The following is a 13,921-nucleotide window of genomic DNA, read 5'->3' as shown; positions in this document are numbered from 1 at the left end:
AGTCAAAAGTTGTCAATGTACATTGTACATCGATTTTAAGACTTTTTGTTTCATTACAACCTTTTTCTCACAAATAAATGAGTTAATTCTCGTGATCTTTATTTTTAATTAAATTTTCGATCATACAATTCGTATCCATTTAAAACAAAAGTAAGCGAAAATTGAAGTAAAATCTGATCTAGCTATGCTATCAAATGCCAGATTCAAAATCAATACCCACCACTTTTGATACTAATTATTAACTTTATGCATCATTTTGCTCAGTAAATTCAAGTAGGAATACGAAGTTCTGGCGATTGAAGCAAAAATTGGAATTGATGCTGGAAATATTTTGAATCCTCGTAGTTTTCTTTGTTGTTGTAATTCGTTGAGAAATAATTGCACACACTTTTTTACTTTAGGTGTTTGTTCGTACCATGCAATATTGTATAGTTCATCTATAATTGTTTCTTCCTAATGAAAATAAATATTGATCAGAGATTAGAGTGAGGTAAGATGAAAGAAAGAAATTAATTGTGTACAGAAACGGTTCACTTACAATAGTGAATATTATTTCCCCTGCGACACATTGATAACAAAGTTGCCCCCCGAATAAGCCTAATAAGCAAACGTATTTTCCATCTGTTGCAGTGTTACCGGTTCCCTGGAAGAAGGTTTCACGAAAATAAGTAGGTAGCTAGGTACCTATTTATTATTTGTAGGTAATTGCAAAAAAGAAAAATTAATGAGTCGTATTTTAATAAATAAATTTACTAACTGTTATCATGACATATCCGATTAATGCAAAACTCACGAATCCGTAGGTCAATTCGCAAGAAAATATCAAATTGAACCATTCACTGAAGTAATCCAAGCATCTGAAATGTCCAATGATTAAATTATTAATCTCCGTCGATTATTCAACTCGAAGTGGCATAGTTTGGCAAATGGCAACTGGTTGTGGATTGAGAGATAACCGAAATGTAATTTGAAAACTAATTCAATTAATTTTTTGGGACCATAGAAGCTTTATTAAATATAGATATTTCTACTTCAAATTACTTTTGCAATTGTCTGTAGTGTTTCACGCATTCGGAAAACTTTCGCAAGAATTCATCTTCATCGCAAAACACAAATTTTGAACCATTAGCAGAGTAAGCGTTTGCATTACTGATCGTATCACTCATTTCAAATTTATTTGAAACTCTCTGGCAAATCGTCCTCAAGGCGTATTTCAGCTTTTCACATTGGTATTCGAATTCTATGCTGATGTTATTAGTGAACAGTATTTTACTGCAGAATGATGTGTACAAAGGAATAGTGCTGATGAATTGTAAAATGTAGCTGAAAAAGAACTGCTGTCCGGTTTCAATTCCAAATGGTACCCAGGCAACGTATAGTAAGTCGAAAACTGAATTTTCGTGATCTTCGAGCAGCAAAGTGACCACTAGAGGAGTTAAGGTCATACCGATGTATGTGACCCAGACGAATGCACATACCATGAATTCCTTGAAGAGTAAATCTTTCGCTGAGTATTCTGATGTCTAAATAAAGGATAGATTAAAATGTAAACTAGGTTCCTAAATAATTATCTGCCTATCTATTTAGAAACTTGAAAAATATTGTTTCAAAATTGCCTACCTGGAATATATCCTCATCTGAATAGGTGTAAAATCCCGTATCAATCAGTTTAATTAACTTGATCAACTTCTTCCTACTGTAAAGTGATATGATCGGAGCGATGTAACATACACAAGATGTCAGTACATTTAAAACAATCGTTATGTTTATTAAAAACCCATAATTTTTCAAGAAAGCTTCAACTATGCTTAATCCACTCATATAAAAACATTCTATCGTCGCAAAAATCACCCATACATATCGAATAAGTACATGAGCTTGAGCATGTATCGGGAAACAACCATTTAAATTAATCGAATAAAGAGTCAAATAAGTTATTTCTCGATTAAACGTTAATTTTCTTATCATAGTCATTCTTACAATATTCTAGCCAGACTGAGAAAACACACAATGATTCGTGTTGGTGCCTACTTGGCTCAACTGAAAACAAATTATTTTTCTGATTTTTAATTTAAAAGAACCTATAATTTTTTTTCGGCGAAGGGTAGGTACTTATTCATTGCAAAAAAGTTTTATTTTTTCCCTTAAAACTTGAAGGTACCCTTTTGATGATGGTTACTTGGATGAGGTAGGTAAATGTATGTGTGGATGGTTTGCACACAATTCGTGTATAGGTACCTAATTGTATTGCGACATTTGTATAAAAGAAATGTTTTGTATTGTGAACGCCCTTATTTTTTTCTTTTAGTAGGTATTGATTTGGTATTTCGGCCTAATAGTAATCAAAGTTTTTTAAAAATAAAATTGCACAATAATCAAAATATATCCCTTTTTAATGTTAAACTCTTTCACCTATTTGACCCTTTCAAGGGAAAACGTATAATTTCGGCGTAGTAAATATCCATCTACCTAATGTCATAATTCCAAGGATTTTGTTTATTTTTTAGCAAAATTTAAATTGCAAAAAAATCAGTGATTTTTCTGTACCTGTAAAGTCATTGGTTTCATTTTAAATGAAAACTTACGTAAATTAAATTACCAAACCCTGATTTTAAAAATAGGTAGGTCCATTTCAAAACTTTTCAAAAATGCTGGAAAATTTCAAAATTAGAATTGAAATGCTATAAGAATGACAGAAATTGATGTGAATTTTAGCTGAAAATTTGAACGGATCTACTTTCTTTCAGAACTTTTAATCTCAACCAAATTTTTGTAGCATTTCTATCATGTTTCTATTTTTTTCTATAAACATTTGACCATTTTGAAAACCGACCAAGATTTTCATTCCATTTATGATGACTTTTGTAAACTCTTGATCCTTAAAATATTTAAATATTTTGATAGATTTTATCATGGTTTATGGTCTCGTCACCTTAGGTACGAGTAAATTACATTTATCAAATCCAAAATTAAAAAAAAAAAAAAAAGTTTGTGCAGCTAGGTATTTATTCTTATTAGGAACTTACATTTTTGTTTTTTCATAATATTTTTTTCAAACTGTAACAGATTTTTGAACACTTTTTTAAAAACGTTGGTATCATTTAAAAAATATTTTTATTTTATTTTTTGGTTATTTGAAGAATGATGCCATTATATCTATGGTTGAATTTTTAGATCATGTAGATATACATTTTTGACATATTGAAACTTTTCAGTGATCTCTGATCAGTGCCTTTTTTTATTTTTGCAAAAAAAATCTTTAAATATTGGCTTATGTTTTGGTAGTTATAATTTTGGGTGCAGGTTATGCGTGAGTATGTACCTCTGTAAGTTTTCCCAGATTGAGCAATCAGGGTCAGAAAACATAAGTTCGTGTACAACTACTCAAATAAAATAATGAGACATCGAATCAATGAATTTTTGGAAAAGATAAACAACAATGGCAAATAAACCAACGAATTTGAGTAAACAAAGCGAGGACCTACCTGCAATTACTCTTGTGCAATTACGTAACGAAAATACGTTCAATTTGAATTATTTATAACCTTTTATGATGCTTTACAATAAACAATTAAAATATTGCACAATGTACCAAGTTCATTACCTCTGTGTGAATCCTTCCATAGGTACTTATACCTACCTAAAAACTGCATTTGTCGCGAATACTTCGAATTCGACTCATCTGTTTTGTGAGATTCATACAAAATGTAATTTTATGTAGGTACCAAGTCGTGATTTTTTTCCTGTTCAAAAAATATGGCGAATCCAGTATCAACCGACGCTTTGGAAGGCCTTGTGATCGCCAAAGTAGATAAAATACAAAATGAGAATGAAAAAATCGTAGAAAGATTTTTGAAATTTTTCGTCAGCAGTGTGGGAATTCCTCAAGAATACCAGAATAAATTCATACGTGAATTCTGGTTCAAAATTTTGATAACGTTTTTTATAACGTCGGTTTCTAGTCAATTTTTGCATTGTTTTTTTCTCAATTCGATCGGTGATATTATACAAGCGTTGGTATTCATACTTCATTCGGTGTTTTTGAATTTCGCTACATTTTTCATCTTCGTGCGTCAGAAATATATCGTCGAGATGGTTAAAATAAAGGACGATTATTTTTCCGGCTTTTACGAGAAGAGTTTAGTGATGAGGAATTACATGACGGCTGATGATAAGTTCAAGAATTTTTTTGTCAAGTTTGGTACTACGACTTGTTTGGTGCATTTTTCCAGTACGGTCATATCGCCTTTACTGCATTTTATATTTTCAGGTATGTTTTTTTCACCTAGTCCATTACGTGATGCTTTTACATATTTGCTTCATAAATATTCGAGTTTTTTTTTTTTTTTTTTTTTTTTTTCAATAGACGCTGAAGCTGGTAGTGATGAAACTCTTATCTTACCTAGTTGGTATCCTTGGCAAATAAGCAACGTTGTTTCGTATTCTTTAACATTTGGATTACAATTTATTCAAGTCACTTCGTTAATGGTACCGATCTTGGGAAATTTCATTTTTGTCGTATACTTCGTGATAGAAATTCGTATACAGAAAACAAATTTGTGCACTTCGTTGAGTAATATCGTCGTTTACGCCTACTGGGAAAGTATGAGCAACGAATCGCCAATATTTCAAATGCTGTCAGCCAACAGCGGAGGGAACAAGTCGTATGATGAATTACTGTTGGAGTATTTGCAGGATTGCATTAAGCATCATATTTTGATCAATTTGTAAGATTATTGTCTCAAGTTGTTTTTGAGATATTTTAAGCCTGAGTTGGAAAGTTTAACATTAATCAATATGGATATTAAAATTGGGTTTCTACAAATTCCATGTTTTTATATGTGCAATGAATTTTCTAGGTTCATACGAAACTTTATTAAATGCTACAATTTGGTATTTATCGGATGTTTAGCTTACAGCGTTAGTAATTTATCATTGATTGCTTACGTTGTGGTGTTACTCCAGGTAAATGTGTAATTTTATTTATTTTGAAATTTATTATATCGCCTATTTTTTTTGATGATCTAGGGTACCCTAAAGCTAGACTGCATATTATTCATTTTGTGATCATTTTAGAAAGAAAACGCGAGCTGGACAAGTTACATTACTGCATTGGAAGGTCTTGCTGTAGTCATTGCATTCATATTACTGTATTGTTATCTTGGAGAAGTGATTACCTCGATTGTAAGTATCAACTTGAGTACTGAGTAAATTCAAAGAACAAGTTATAGGTACTAATTTATTCGATAATTTCAGAATATTGCCGTTAGAAATGAACTATACGATATCAAATGGTACGAGCAATCAGCCAAGTATCGGAGCACCATGCTCACATTCATGTGCTTAACGCAAAAAGATATCGTTATGAAGGCAGGAGTACAGCATATAGCGTCTTACCAATTATTTGCATCTGTTTTAAAAACGTCTTATTCGTTTTTCAATATCTTATACACGTCTGTCTAAAAGTTACTTTGTTGCCCAAATTTATGGATTCTTTTTACCTAGAGTTACTAATTACTCTTAATAAAATATTCAAGCACTGAAAAGCAAACAAACATGCGAAGGCAAAAAATATATATGTACAAATTAAAAATTGAATATTTTATCAAGCCTGTTGTCAATTTCCTTTGTAATACTGATCGACATGAGGCGACGTGTTATACCTACCTACATTATTATTATATGTACTAAGAACGATCTGTCGGACGATAGGGCAATTAAATGATTCTGAAATGAAATATTTCTTGAGATGAATTTCTTTGTATAATAATTCACAGAAAGGTAAGCAGACCTATTATAATTTTCACTAAAATATCTATTTCAATTTTGGTTCCTGTAAAAATGGCTGATGATGAAAAAAATCGTCTAGAATTTTAAATCCTTACCTACCTACCTACTCGTAGTAAAGTAATTTTGAGATGTATGGCTATCGTGAAAATTGATCGAGAGGTGAACATTTTTCATAAATATTGGATTTCTGTTTTGTTTTTTGTTTTTTTAAAAATTATTTTCGTCGGTCTCGGTGCGAGTGCTATTTCTGTGCTGTTGACTGCTGAAAATACTTTACTGCTGAAGCAGTAGGTGGTGTGTCAGCTCAAACGTCAGCATTTTGATATTTATGATCTGATCAGAAATCGTACGTATTTTGAATTAGATTCAGAAACGCGTTGTGGTAGGTATCTACGAATCTACGCCTTGAAAACGCGACGTTATGCGTTCACTTGTAGGTGTTAATAAAATTGCATACTCAAAACGCCGTAAATATGCGATTAAATTGAACTTGAAGAAATGTTTTTTTTCCTACCGCAGCGCAGCCTGAACTCAAACTAAAAATGAAATCGAGTTCTTCGATTTTGCTCATTTTTTATTTTCGAAATCGTTTCGATGGTCTAGTAAAATCACTTCTACCTAAACTCCAAATCCTTCAATAAGCTGAGAGTTAAGTCGCTCCCCTATATAATTGGTGACTGGAGAGCCTGCATAAGGATCTATTGCACCCCCCCTCGATCCTCCGGGACAACTTTTTTCGAATCCTAAGGAACATTTCTAGCCCTTATACTCAAAAAAAAAAAAGGTGGCCCTACTTACAAAATGGCGGCCATTTTGATTGACAGGTCAGCTGATTTTTTAAACCGTGCAAGAGTAGATCGAAAGATCTGGTAAAAATTCATCACCTGTCAAAATTTCAAGTGCTAAAGTGCCTTTTTCGATTTTTGGCGAATTTTTGAAAATCAAATTTAGGCCAAAAATGGGGGAAAAATCAAAATTTTACCAAACTGACCCAGAAAGCTGATATTTGGGATATACCCTATTTCCGACATGAAAAATCGATTGGAAACAGTTTCAACCCGTTTTGAGCAGTTCTGGAGCCTCCAGCAGATTTTTGAAACTCGAAATTCCCACAAAATTTCATCAAACGGAGATACTCCAATTTTAACACCCTTTGAAGACGACTTCAGGTGGGCTTAAGTCATTTTGGAGCCTCCAGTGACTTTTTGCAAATTACTGGAGCCTCCAGTAGATTTTTGAAACTTGAAATTTTCCAAAATTTCATCAATTAAGATGGATGGAAAGCCGAAATTCATTCTGCAAAGTGCAAACTAATTTCAAAACGACTACCTTGAACTTGTTAAATTTCAATTTTCCAAAAAACGCCATACAATCTCTCAAAAAGTCGCCGGAGGCTCTAAAACGACGAAATCCACCAGCAGTCGACTTCGAAGCGCATTGAAATTAGTTTGCAGAGTAAATTTCGGCTTTCTAACTCCATTTCATAAAATGTTGTGGGAATTTCAAGTTTCAAAAATCTGGCGGAGAATCCAGTAATTTTCAAAAAGTCGCTGGAGGCTCCAAAATGACTTGAAATCCACCTGCAGTCGACTTCGTAGCGTATGGAAATTAGTTTGCAGAATGAATTTCCGGATGTAATTTTGGGAAATTTCAAGTTTCAAAAATCTACTTGGAGGCTCTAGTAATTTTCAAAAAGTCACTGGAGGCTCCAAAATGACTTAAACCCACCTGAAGTCGTCTTTAGAGGGTGTTAAAATTGGAGTGCAGAGTGAATTTCGGCTTTCCATCTCCTTTTGATGAAATTTTGTGGAAATTTAGAGTTTTAAAAATCTGCTGGAGGCTCCAGAACTGCTCAAAACGGGTTGAAACTGTTTCCAATCGATTTGGCATGTCGGAAATAGGGTATATCCCAAAGTTCAGCTTTCTATTGATCAATTTGGTAAACTTTTGATTTTCCCCCCCATTTTTGGCCTAAATTTGATTTTCAAAAATTCACCAAAAATCGAAAAAGGCACTTTAGCACTTGAAATTTTGACAGGTAATAAATTTTTACCTGATCTTTCGATCTACATTTGTACGGTTTAAAAAATGTCGTTAAGTCCTATGTTGGAACGCAAAATCTGCGATTTCGACTGACCTGTCAATCAAAATGGCCGCAATTTTGTAAGTAGGACCACCTTTTTTTTGAGTACAAGGGCTAGAAATGTTCCTTAGGACTCCTCCTGTAAGAAAAAAATGGTCCCGGAGGATTGACCGGGGGGGTGCAATAGATAATAGATCCTTATGCGGGTTCTCCGACTAACTTCAACCCTAGAAATATATCCATAAGTGTTCAAAATTCAGTTCTCGTTGCCTGGGGGGGAGATAGGTCCACAAAATTTGAAACCTTCACCACTAGGTAGGTGCGTGTTTATTGTTTTTTTCAATTTTTTTTTCATATTTAGATTGGGGGGGCGTTTAAAAATAATTTGTAGATAAAAACAAGAGGGGTGCCGTGTCGGTGAAATTTTTTCAGGAATTTAGTTACGTCTTTACGTCTATAGAATTAATTGCGGAAATTGCAAAATGCAAATACAGAAACGGGCTCATTTTTACCTGAAATGATAGCTTAATCAGCGAATGAAAAATTGACGTAATAATTACAGAATTTACGCAAATAGTTGATGTAGGCCTACATCGGTTGAAACACTAAAAAGTGAAAATCAAACAATTTTGTTCCCGCGATTTGTTGATTGTTGATATAAGATAAAATTTGATAAGAGGCAAAAGGCCATACAGGAAAGCGTATTTTTTTTCTACCCAGGATACGTCACATCAAGCTCCAAACACGGCTAGAGTGACTCTTGACTTCTGACACGAACACTGCGCCAGTCACTTTGGCTGGCAAACGCGAAGGACCTAAGGAGAAGGAACGACCAAATGACCAAAAGACTCACGTGACGCATCCTGCGTGAGGAAAAAAATTGAATTACGCCACGTGAATTTTCATTTGTTTTTGTTTTCAACGATGATTTTTAATAATCAACTACGAGATAATAAATATTCATCTTTGATGTGTGATTATTTATAAATGGGAAAGTTGAACTTGAAAGAATCATCGAATTTCCAAATTCGTTCTTCCTTACATGCCCTTCCACCATGAGCTCGAAGAGTAAGTTATTTCATATTTTTCATATTCTTTAATTTTTTTTGTTTCATTACCAACCATCTACCTATGTACTTTTAACTCCATAGACATTTTATTCTTTCATATCAGAGGACTGGATTCGATTTTTTCGCAATGCTGGTGTTTATCCAGCTTCGGATGTAGCGAAGTACGCGAAAACATTCGTCAAACACAGAATTAAAAACGACATGTTGGGAGAATTAAACGAATTCCACTTAAATGAAATGGGGATCACAATTATGGGTGATGTTATTCGTATACTTCGTCATTCAAAACATGTCCACGAAGAGGTACGTAATAAGTACCTATATAGGTACTTTCGTTTTGCCAAATTGAAACTTCAGATTTCTTTATACTAAATTCACAAAATGTTTGGTTTCAGATCATCAAGACTAAAATTTCCGTACCAAACGGTTCTAAAAAAATTCAAGAAAATAAAGGTACGTGTAAGTGTACAATTTGAAAACGCTTTAATTGAAATTTTACTGTAGTACCTAACTAATTAATTCGAACTTATTTTTCGTAGCCGGACTAGCCACTGGATATTCTAAACTGAAAGAGATGTGCAGGGAAATAATACTCGATGACGATAGCCGTAAGAAAAAGTCTTCATTATGCATTTATAAATATTTGAAAGCTTTTGGTCTCGCTTCGTTCGGACAAACTGGCTCTTTTTTTGGAACTAAAATAACTTTTAGAATGACAAAAGTTGGCAAATGTTCTCATATTTTTTTTTGAAAAAATAATCAATTTAAAAAAACGACGCTGAAAAATACTTGATGATTTTTTTATGCACGCGTGTGTGCGCAGGAGGAGGGGTAAAATTAATTTTTACTTTTTACATTCCTTCTAATTATTATTGTATTGGATGAATACTAACATCGACAAAAGAAGTGTAATCAGTGTTGGAAAGTATACAAATCTGAGCAACATTCACAATATAAATCTTCCAAAAATAAGTCTATACAATAATATTCTACATTGAATATTTCCATTTTTCGTACGAGCATTTCCAAACTTTTCTGAAAAATTCGCTCAAGTTGATTTAATTGATTTTTCTTGCTACTCGTAATTTTTTTGTGTATTGTGGTACGTTTGTGGAACATACATATTTTTTACAACTCGCCAATTTTTGAGATTGGCAATGTTGACAAAAAATAAAATGTGAATATTTTTGATAAAAAAAATCAGCGTTTAGATAGAAAATTTCAACTTTTTTATTTTTATTTTTTTTTTAATCAATCACTATTTTTGATAAAATTAACTTTTTTGGGAATTAAATCAACATGTTTTATTTGAAAAAATGAACAAAATATTGCATAAATTTATTGTTTTTGGAGAGATAAGTATGACAAAAAAAATTTTCGTCAAAAAAACTCAGCATTTTTTTGAAAAATATGAATATTTTTGAAAACAATGAACATTTTTGACTAAAAAAGTAAACAACGTGATTTACGAAATTATTGTTTCTGAAAATAAGTGTCAATAAAATAAATGACATTTATTACAGTAAAAAAAAACTTGAAAAAAATTTGAAAAAATGTTTTAAAAAATCTATTATTCTTTATGAAGCCATTTTATTTTTCGAATTGTAAATTTTTCAAAGCTTTTGCCCTCGTTCCGCTCGGACTATATAACATGCTCTTTCAAAACTTCGAAAAATATAATAATTGAACCAAACAATTACAAAAATAGTTGATCTTCATTTTCCAACACCTGATTAAGTGATAATATTTTTTTTTCACTTTTTTCCAAAATGGAAGAAAATTCAATATTTTCATTTTACTTCCATAAAATAATATATATTTACATACTTACATTACGATACACGTCATAAATTCATAATTAATGTAGATTAATAATTATATTCTTATAATAATCTGATTCCTTGTTTTGATATTTTGATTGTTTAGGCGAATTTCTGCTATTCTTAGTGGAAGTGTTGATCATGGTGGTATGTTTTAAAGTAGTTCACGTGTTATACCTATTATACCATGGTGAAACAGAAGAATTCTATTCCTACTTCAGTAAAATTAAAAAAATGTTATGTTTGGATTGGTTTTTTTTTAGCTGATAATGTGTAAATACGATATTGTAAAAAAAAAATGTCCAATTATTGATTCATAGAAAGTGATTTTCCCTACTCTTATAATCTATGTACTTGTTTAATCCTAATTGTTCGTATTAAGTTTTTGTTACCCAGGTTACATATTTATTGTCTAATGTTTAACAATGTATAATACTGTATTTGAGGAAACGTTTCTTTTTGATAATGTATAAGTACGATATGTATACTTACAAAGAAAATTTTTCCAACTATTTATTCGTAGGTAAAACGTGATTTTCATTTTTCTTAATCTATGTACTTGTTTGATTATAATTATAAAGTTTTCGTTACGTTATTTATTGTCTAATGTTTACGTGCTGATTGTTATTGAGAGTGAAATCCTTTAAATCATTATTACTATAAAGCTACAATAACCAAAAAAGTCCAGCATGCTCTCTCATTCAGTCCCTATTTATACTTAGGAAGCCATTTTTTTTTTTTAATAGAAAGCCCTTGACCACCAGTACTTGATGCATGATGCGTAAGAGGACCAAATTTGGGAGAGAGGTTCTAAAATCTAAAATCAATACAAAAAAGTATGAAGTATTCTACATCTCATTTTGAACCAAATTCCAAAATTTAAACTGATTTAGATTCTTGGCATTTTTGAGCCCCCTTCCCCAAATTTTTGAAAACAGAAAAAAACAATCACAACATTTTTTAGCATAATACATAAATTATGTTTTTATTGTCTGTTCGAGAAGGAGAGGTACTTTGCAAAAACCAAAATTGGCTATTTTGAGTTAGTGTGAATCGATTTCAAATTTTGAAAAAATGCAGGGGTGTACCTATCTTCATAATAGAAATTTTGCATACGAATTTCGAGAAAATCATTCCATAAACACTGCCGCAATGACGAATTATATTTTTCCAAATAATTGCAGAAAGAGACCTTTTTTGATCAAACTTTGCACAAAGTTTCATTTTTTGCCAAAATTGCAAAAAAACCTACTTTTTAAAAAATCAAAATTTCTGAGAAGTCTCGTTTTTTGCTAAAATTTCAAAAAAATTTGAGGTCAAAATTTCCAGAAATTCTGTTTTTTTTGGTAAAAATTGCAAAATAATCTCTGTTTATCAAAATTACCAAACAGTCTATTATTTTGTCAATATTGCAAAAAAAACTTCTTTTTGGCCAAAATTTCTGGAAATTTTTGATTTTTTGTCGGAATTGCAGTTTTTTATCAAAATTACCAAAATATTACTTTTTTTTGCCAAAAATGCCAAAATCGCTAAAATTTTCAGAATCCTAAACGATACCTTCTTTCTTATAAAAATAAAATTTCAAGAGAGTGGAGACTCTATAACTTCGTTGCCCAAATTTTTAGCTTTCTTTTTACCTAGAGTTACTTTATTATTCTTAATAAAATATTCAAGCACCGAAAAGCAAACAACATGTAGGCGAAAATGTACAAATTAAAAATTGAATATTTCATCAAGTCTGCTGTTGTTTTAGTTAATAAAGTCATCGAGGTTTTTACTCGTATGTATTTTATTATTTATAATAATATGAACGAGCTGCCGAGGTGATGGTAATTAACGTTATGGCAATTAAATGATTCTAAAATGAAATATTTTTCGAGTTGAGTTGCTTCGTATGATTACTCACAGAAAGATAAGCAGATCTATTATAATTTTCACTTAAATATCCACCATTCTACCTATTTCAATTTTGGGTTCCTGTAAAAATGGCTAATGGTGAAAAAAATCGTCGAGAATTTCTAATCCTTATTAAAGTATTATTGAAATGTATGGCTATCGTGGAAATTGATCGAAAGGTGAACATTTTTCATAAATATTGGTTTTCTGTTTTGTTTTTTTTATTATTTTCGTCGATCGGTGCGAGTGCTATTTCTGTTTTGTTAACTGCTGAAAGTACTTTTCAAGTGTTCTTAGCTGCTGAAACAGCTGGTGCAATGTTTAGTGTGATTTCTATTCTATTCGTGTGTCAGCTCAAACGTCAGAATCTGATTGATATTTATGATATGATCAGAAAAGGTACGTATTGTAGATTCTGGAAAGATGTTGTGATAAGAAGTAAGAACGCCTTGAAAACGCGACGTAATAATGCGTTCATATTTTGTTGGTGTTAATAAAATTGCATACTCAAAACGCCGTAAATATGCGGTGAAGATTGAAGAAAATGTTTTTCAGTCAAATCACTACCCGCAATGCTCTGAAGGCTCTTGTCTTGAAACACGTGATTTTTTTTTTGATTTTTTTATCATTCTTATAAAGAAATATCTCAAACTTCCATCAAATTTTATTATTCTTCAACTTCAAAGAAAAACTGCGAGAATTTGAAAATTAAAATAGATTTTATTCTAATTCAGAATTCAGTGCAAAAAAAATTATCTACCTACTGTAAAATGAAAAATTTCTGTCAACTCTAAAGTAGGTGCTTATGGTCGTACATAAGTTATTCATTCTAAGCTATCGATTCCAACAGGAATTAATAAGGAAACTATCCCACATCGTTTAACATCAAAGAACATCGACTTATACACCAAATTCATTTCATGGAACCATCAATTCAGCGGATTTCTCGCTCTTTTTGCCGGATCGTCGATATTTTTAACTCTATTGCAGGCCACTATTTATAAAGATTACGATAATGCAGATGGAAATACGCTTCTTTACCCAAGTAGATATCCTTGGAGTTTTAATACAGTTTGGAGATACAGCATGACTTATGTTTGGCAGCTGGTGACAACTTTACCAATATTCTCAATAATTTGGGGTAAGTATGTGAGTGTCTTTTTAAATGAGTTTATATTGTTTTTGTTATGTTAAATTAATCCAATTTCCTTTCTTCTATACTTCTTACCTACACTTACCTACAGCAAATGTCACATTCACGA

The 13,921-nt window shown here is 31.7% G+C and overlaps 3 protein-coding genes across 6 annotated transcripts; 2 read left to right on the top strand and 1 right to left on the bottom strand.

The window, feature by feature from the left end:
- Nucleotides 1-231: 231 nt before the first annotated feature.
- On the bottom strand, nt 232-1,821 carry LOC135840575 (uncharacterized). Its single transcript, XM_065357195.1, has 5 exons — nt 1,621-1,821; nt 1,042-1,523; nt 758-857; nt 539-643; nt 232-453 (listed from the first exon to the last, which is right to left on the bottom strand). Exons 1-5 carry the CDS (start codon nt 1,819-1,821, stop codon nt 232-234), a joined length of 1,110 nt encoding a protein of 369 aa, XP_065213267.1.
- Nucleotides 1,822-3,646: 1,825 nt separating this feature from the next.
- LOC135840361 (uncharacterized) lies at nt 3,647-5,720 on the top strand. Its single transcript, XM_065356850.1, has 5 exons — nt 3,647-4,270; nt 4,367-4,727; nt 4,860-4,965; nt 5,077-5,184; nt 5,257-5,720. Exons 1-5 carry the CDS (start codon nt 3,757-3,759, stop codon nt 5,461-5,463), a joined length of 1,296 nt encoding a protein of 431 aa, XP_065212922.1. The 5' UTR covers nt 3,647-3,756; the 3' UTR covers nt 5,464-5,720.
- Nucleotides 5,721-8,731: 3,011 nt separating this feature from the next.
- On the top strand, nt 8,732-11,358 carry LOC135840362 (uncharacterized protein C19orf47 homolog). 4 transcript variants are annotated; one of them, XM_065356852.1, is made up of 5 exons: nt 8,732-8,941; nt 9,047-9,246; nt 9,342-9,402; nt 9,483-9,551; nt 10,870-11,358. In XM_065356852.1, the coding sequence occupies exons 1-5, from the start codon at nt 8,929-8,931 to the stop codon at nt 11,028-11,030; spliced, it is 504 nt and encodes a 167-aa protein (XP_065212924.1). In that variant the 5' UTR covers nt 8,732-8,928; the 3' UTR covers nt 11,031-11,358. The 4 variants fall into 4 exon arrangements, with proteins under 4 accessions (XP_065212924.1, XP_065212923.1, XP_065212926.1 ...); XM_065356851.1 differs by having other exon boundaries at nt 8,733-8,941; nt 9,339-9,402; XM_065356854.1 differs by having other exon boundaries at nt 8,734-8,941; nt 9,342-9,396.
- Nucleotides 11,359-13,921: the final 2,563 nt, after the last annotated feature.

Source organism: Planococcus citri, chromosome 3 (genome assembly GCF_950023065.1).
Source record: "Planococcus citri chromosome 3, ihPlaCitr1.1, whole genome shotgun sequence".
Classification (NCBI taxonomy): domain Eukaryota; kingdom Metazoa; phylum Arthropoda; class Insecta; order Hemiptera; family Pseudococcidae; genus Planococcus; species Planococcus citri.
This window is presented reverse-complemented; position numbering and strand designations above follow the sequence as displayed.

What these genes read in the sequence shown, in the direction of transcription:
- LOC135840575 (XM_065357195.1), bottom strand. Translation starts at nt 1,821, where the DNA reads ATGAGTGGATTAAGCATAGTTGAAGCTTTCTTGAAAAATTATGGGTTT. An exon ending in CACTACAGACAATTGCAAAA is followed by an intron (nt 858 to 1,041) that starts GTAATTTGAAGT and finishes TGGACATTTCAG; the next exon opens with ATGCTTGGATTACTTCAGTG. An exon ending in TCGGATATGTCATGATAACA is followed by an intron (nt 644 to 757) that starts GTTAGTAAATTT and finishes ACCTTCTTCCAG; the next exon opens with GGAACCGGTAACACTGCAAC.
- LOC135840362 (XM_065356851.1), top strand. An exon ending in TCAAGAAAATAAAGGTACGT is followed by an intron (nt 9,403 to 9,482) that starts GTAAGTGTACAA and finishes TATTTTTCGTAG; the next exon opens with CCGGACTAGCCACTGGATAT. An exon ending in AATACTCGATGACGATAGCC is followed by an intron (nt 9,552 to 10,869) that starts GTAAGAAAAAGT and finishes TTGATTGTTTAG; the next exon opens with GCGAATTTCTGCTATTCTTA.
- LOC135840361 (XM_065356850.1), top strand. Translation starts at nt 3,757, where the DNA reads ATGGCGAATCCAGTATCAACCGACGCTTTGGAAGGCCTTGTGATCGCC. An exon ending in CATCATATTTTGATCAATTT is followed by an intron (nt 4,728 to 4,859) that starts GTAAGATTATTG and finishes TGAATTTTCTAG; the next exon opens with GTTCATACGAAACTTTATTA. An exon ending in GAGAAGTGATTACCTCGATT is followed by an intron (nt 5,185 to 5,256) that starts GTAAGTATCAAC and finishes CGATAATTTCAG; the next exon opens with AATATTGCCGTTAGAAATGA.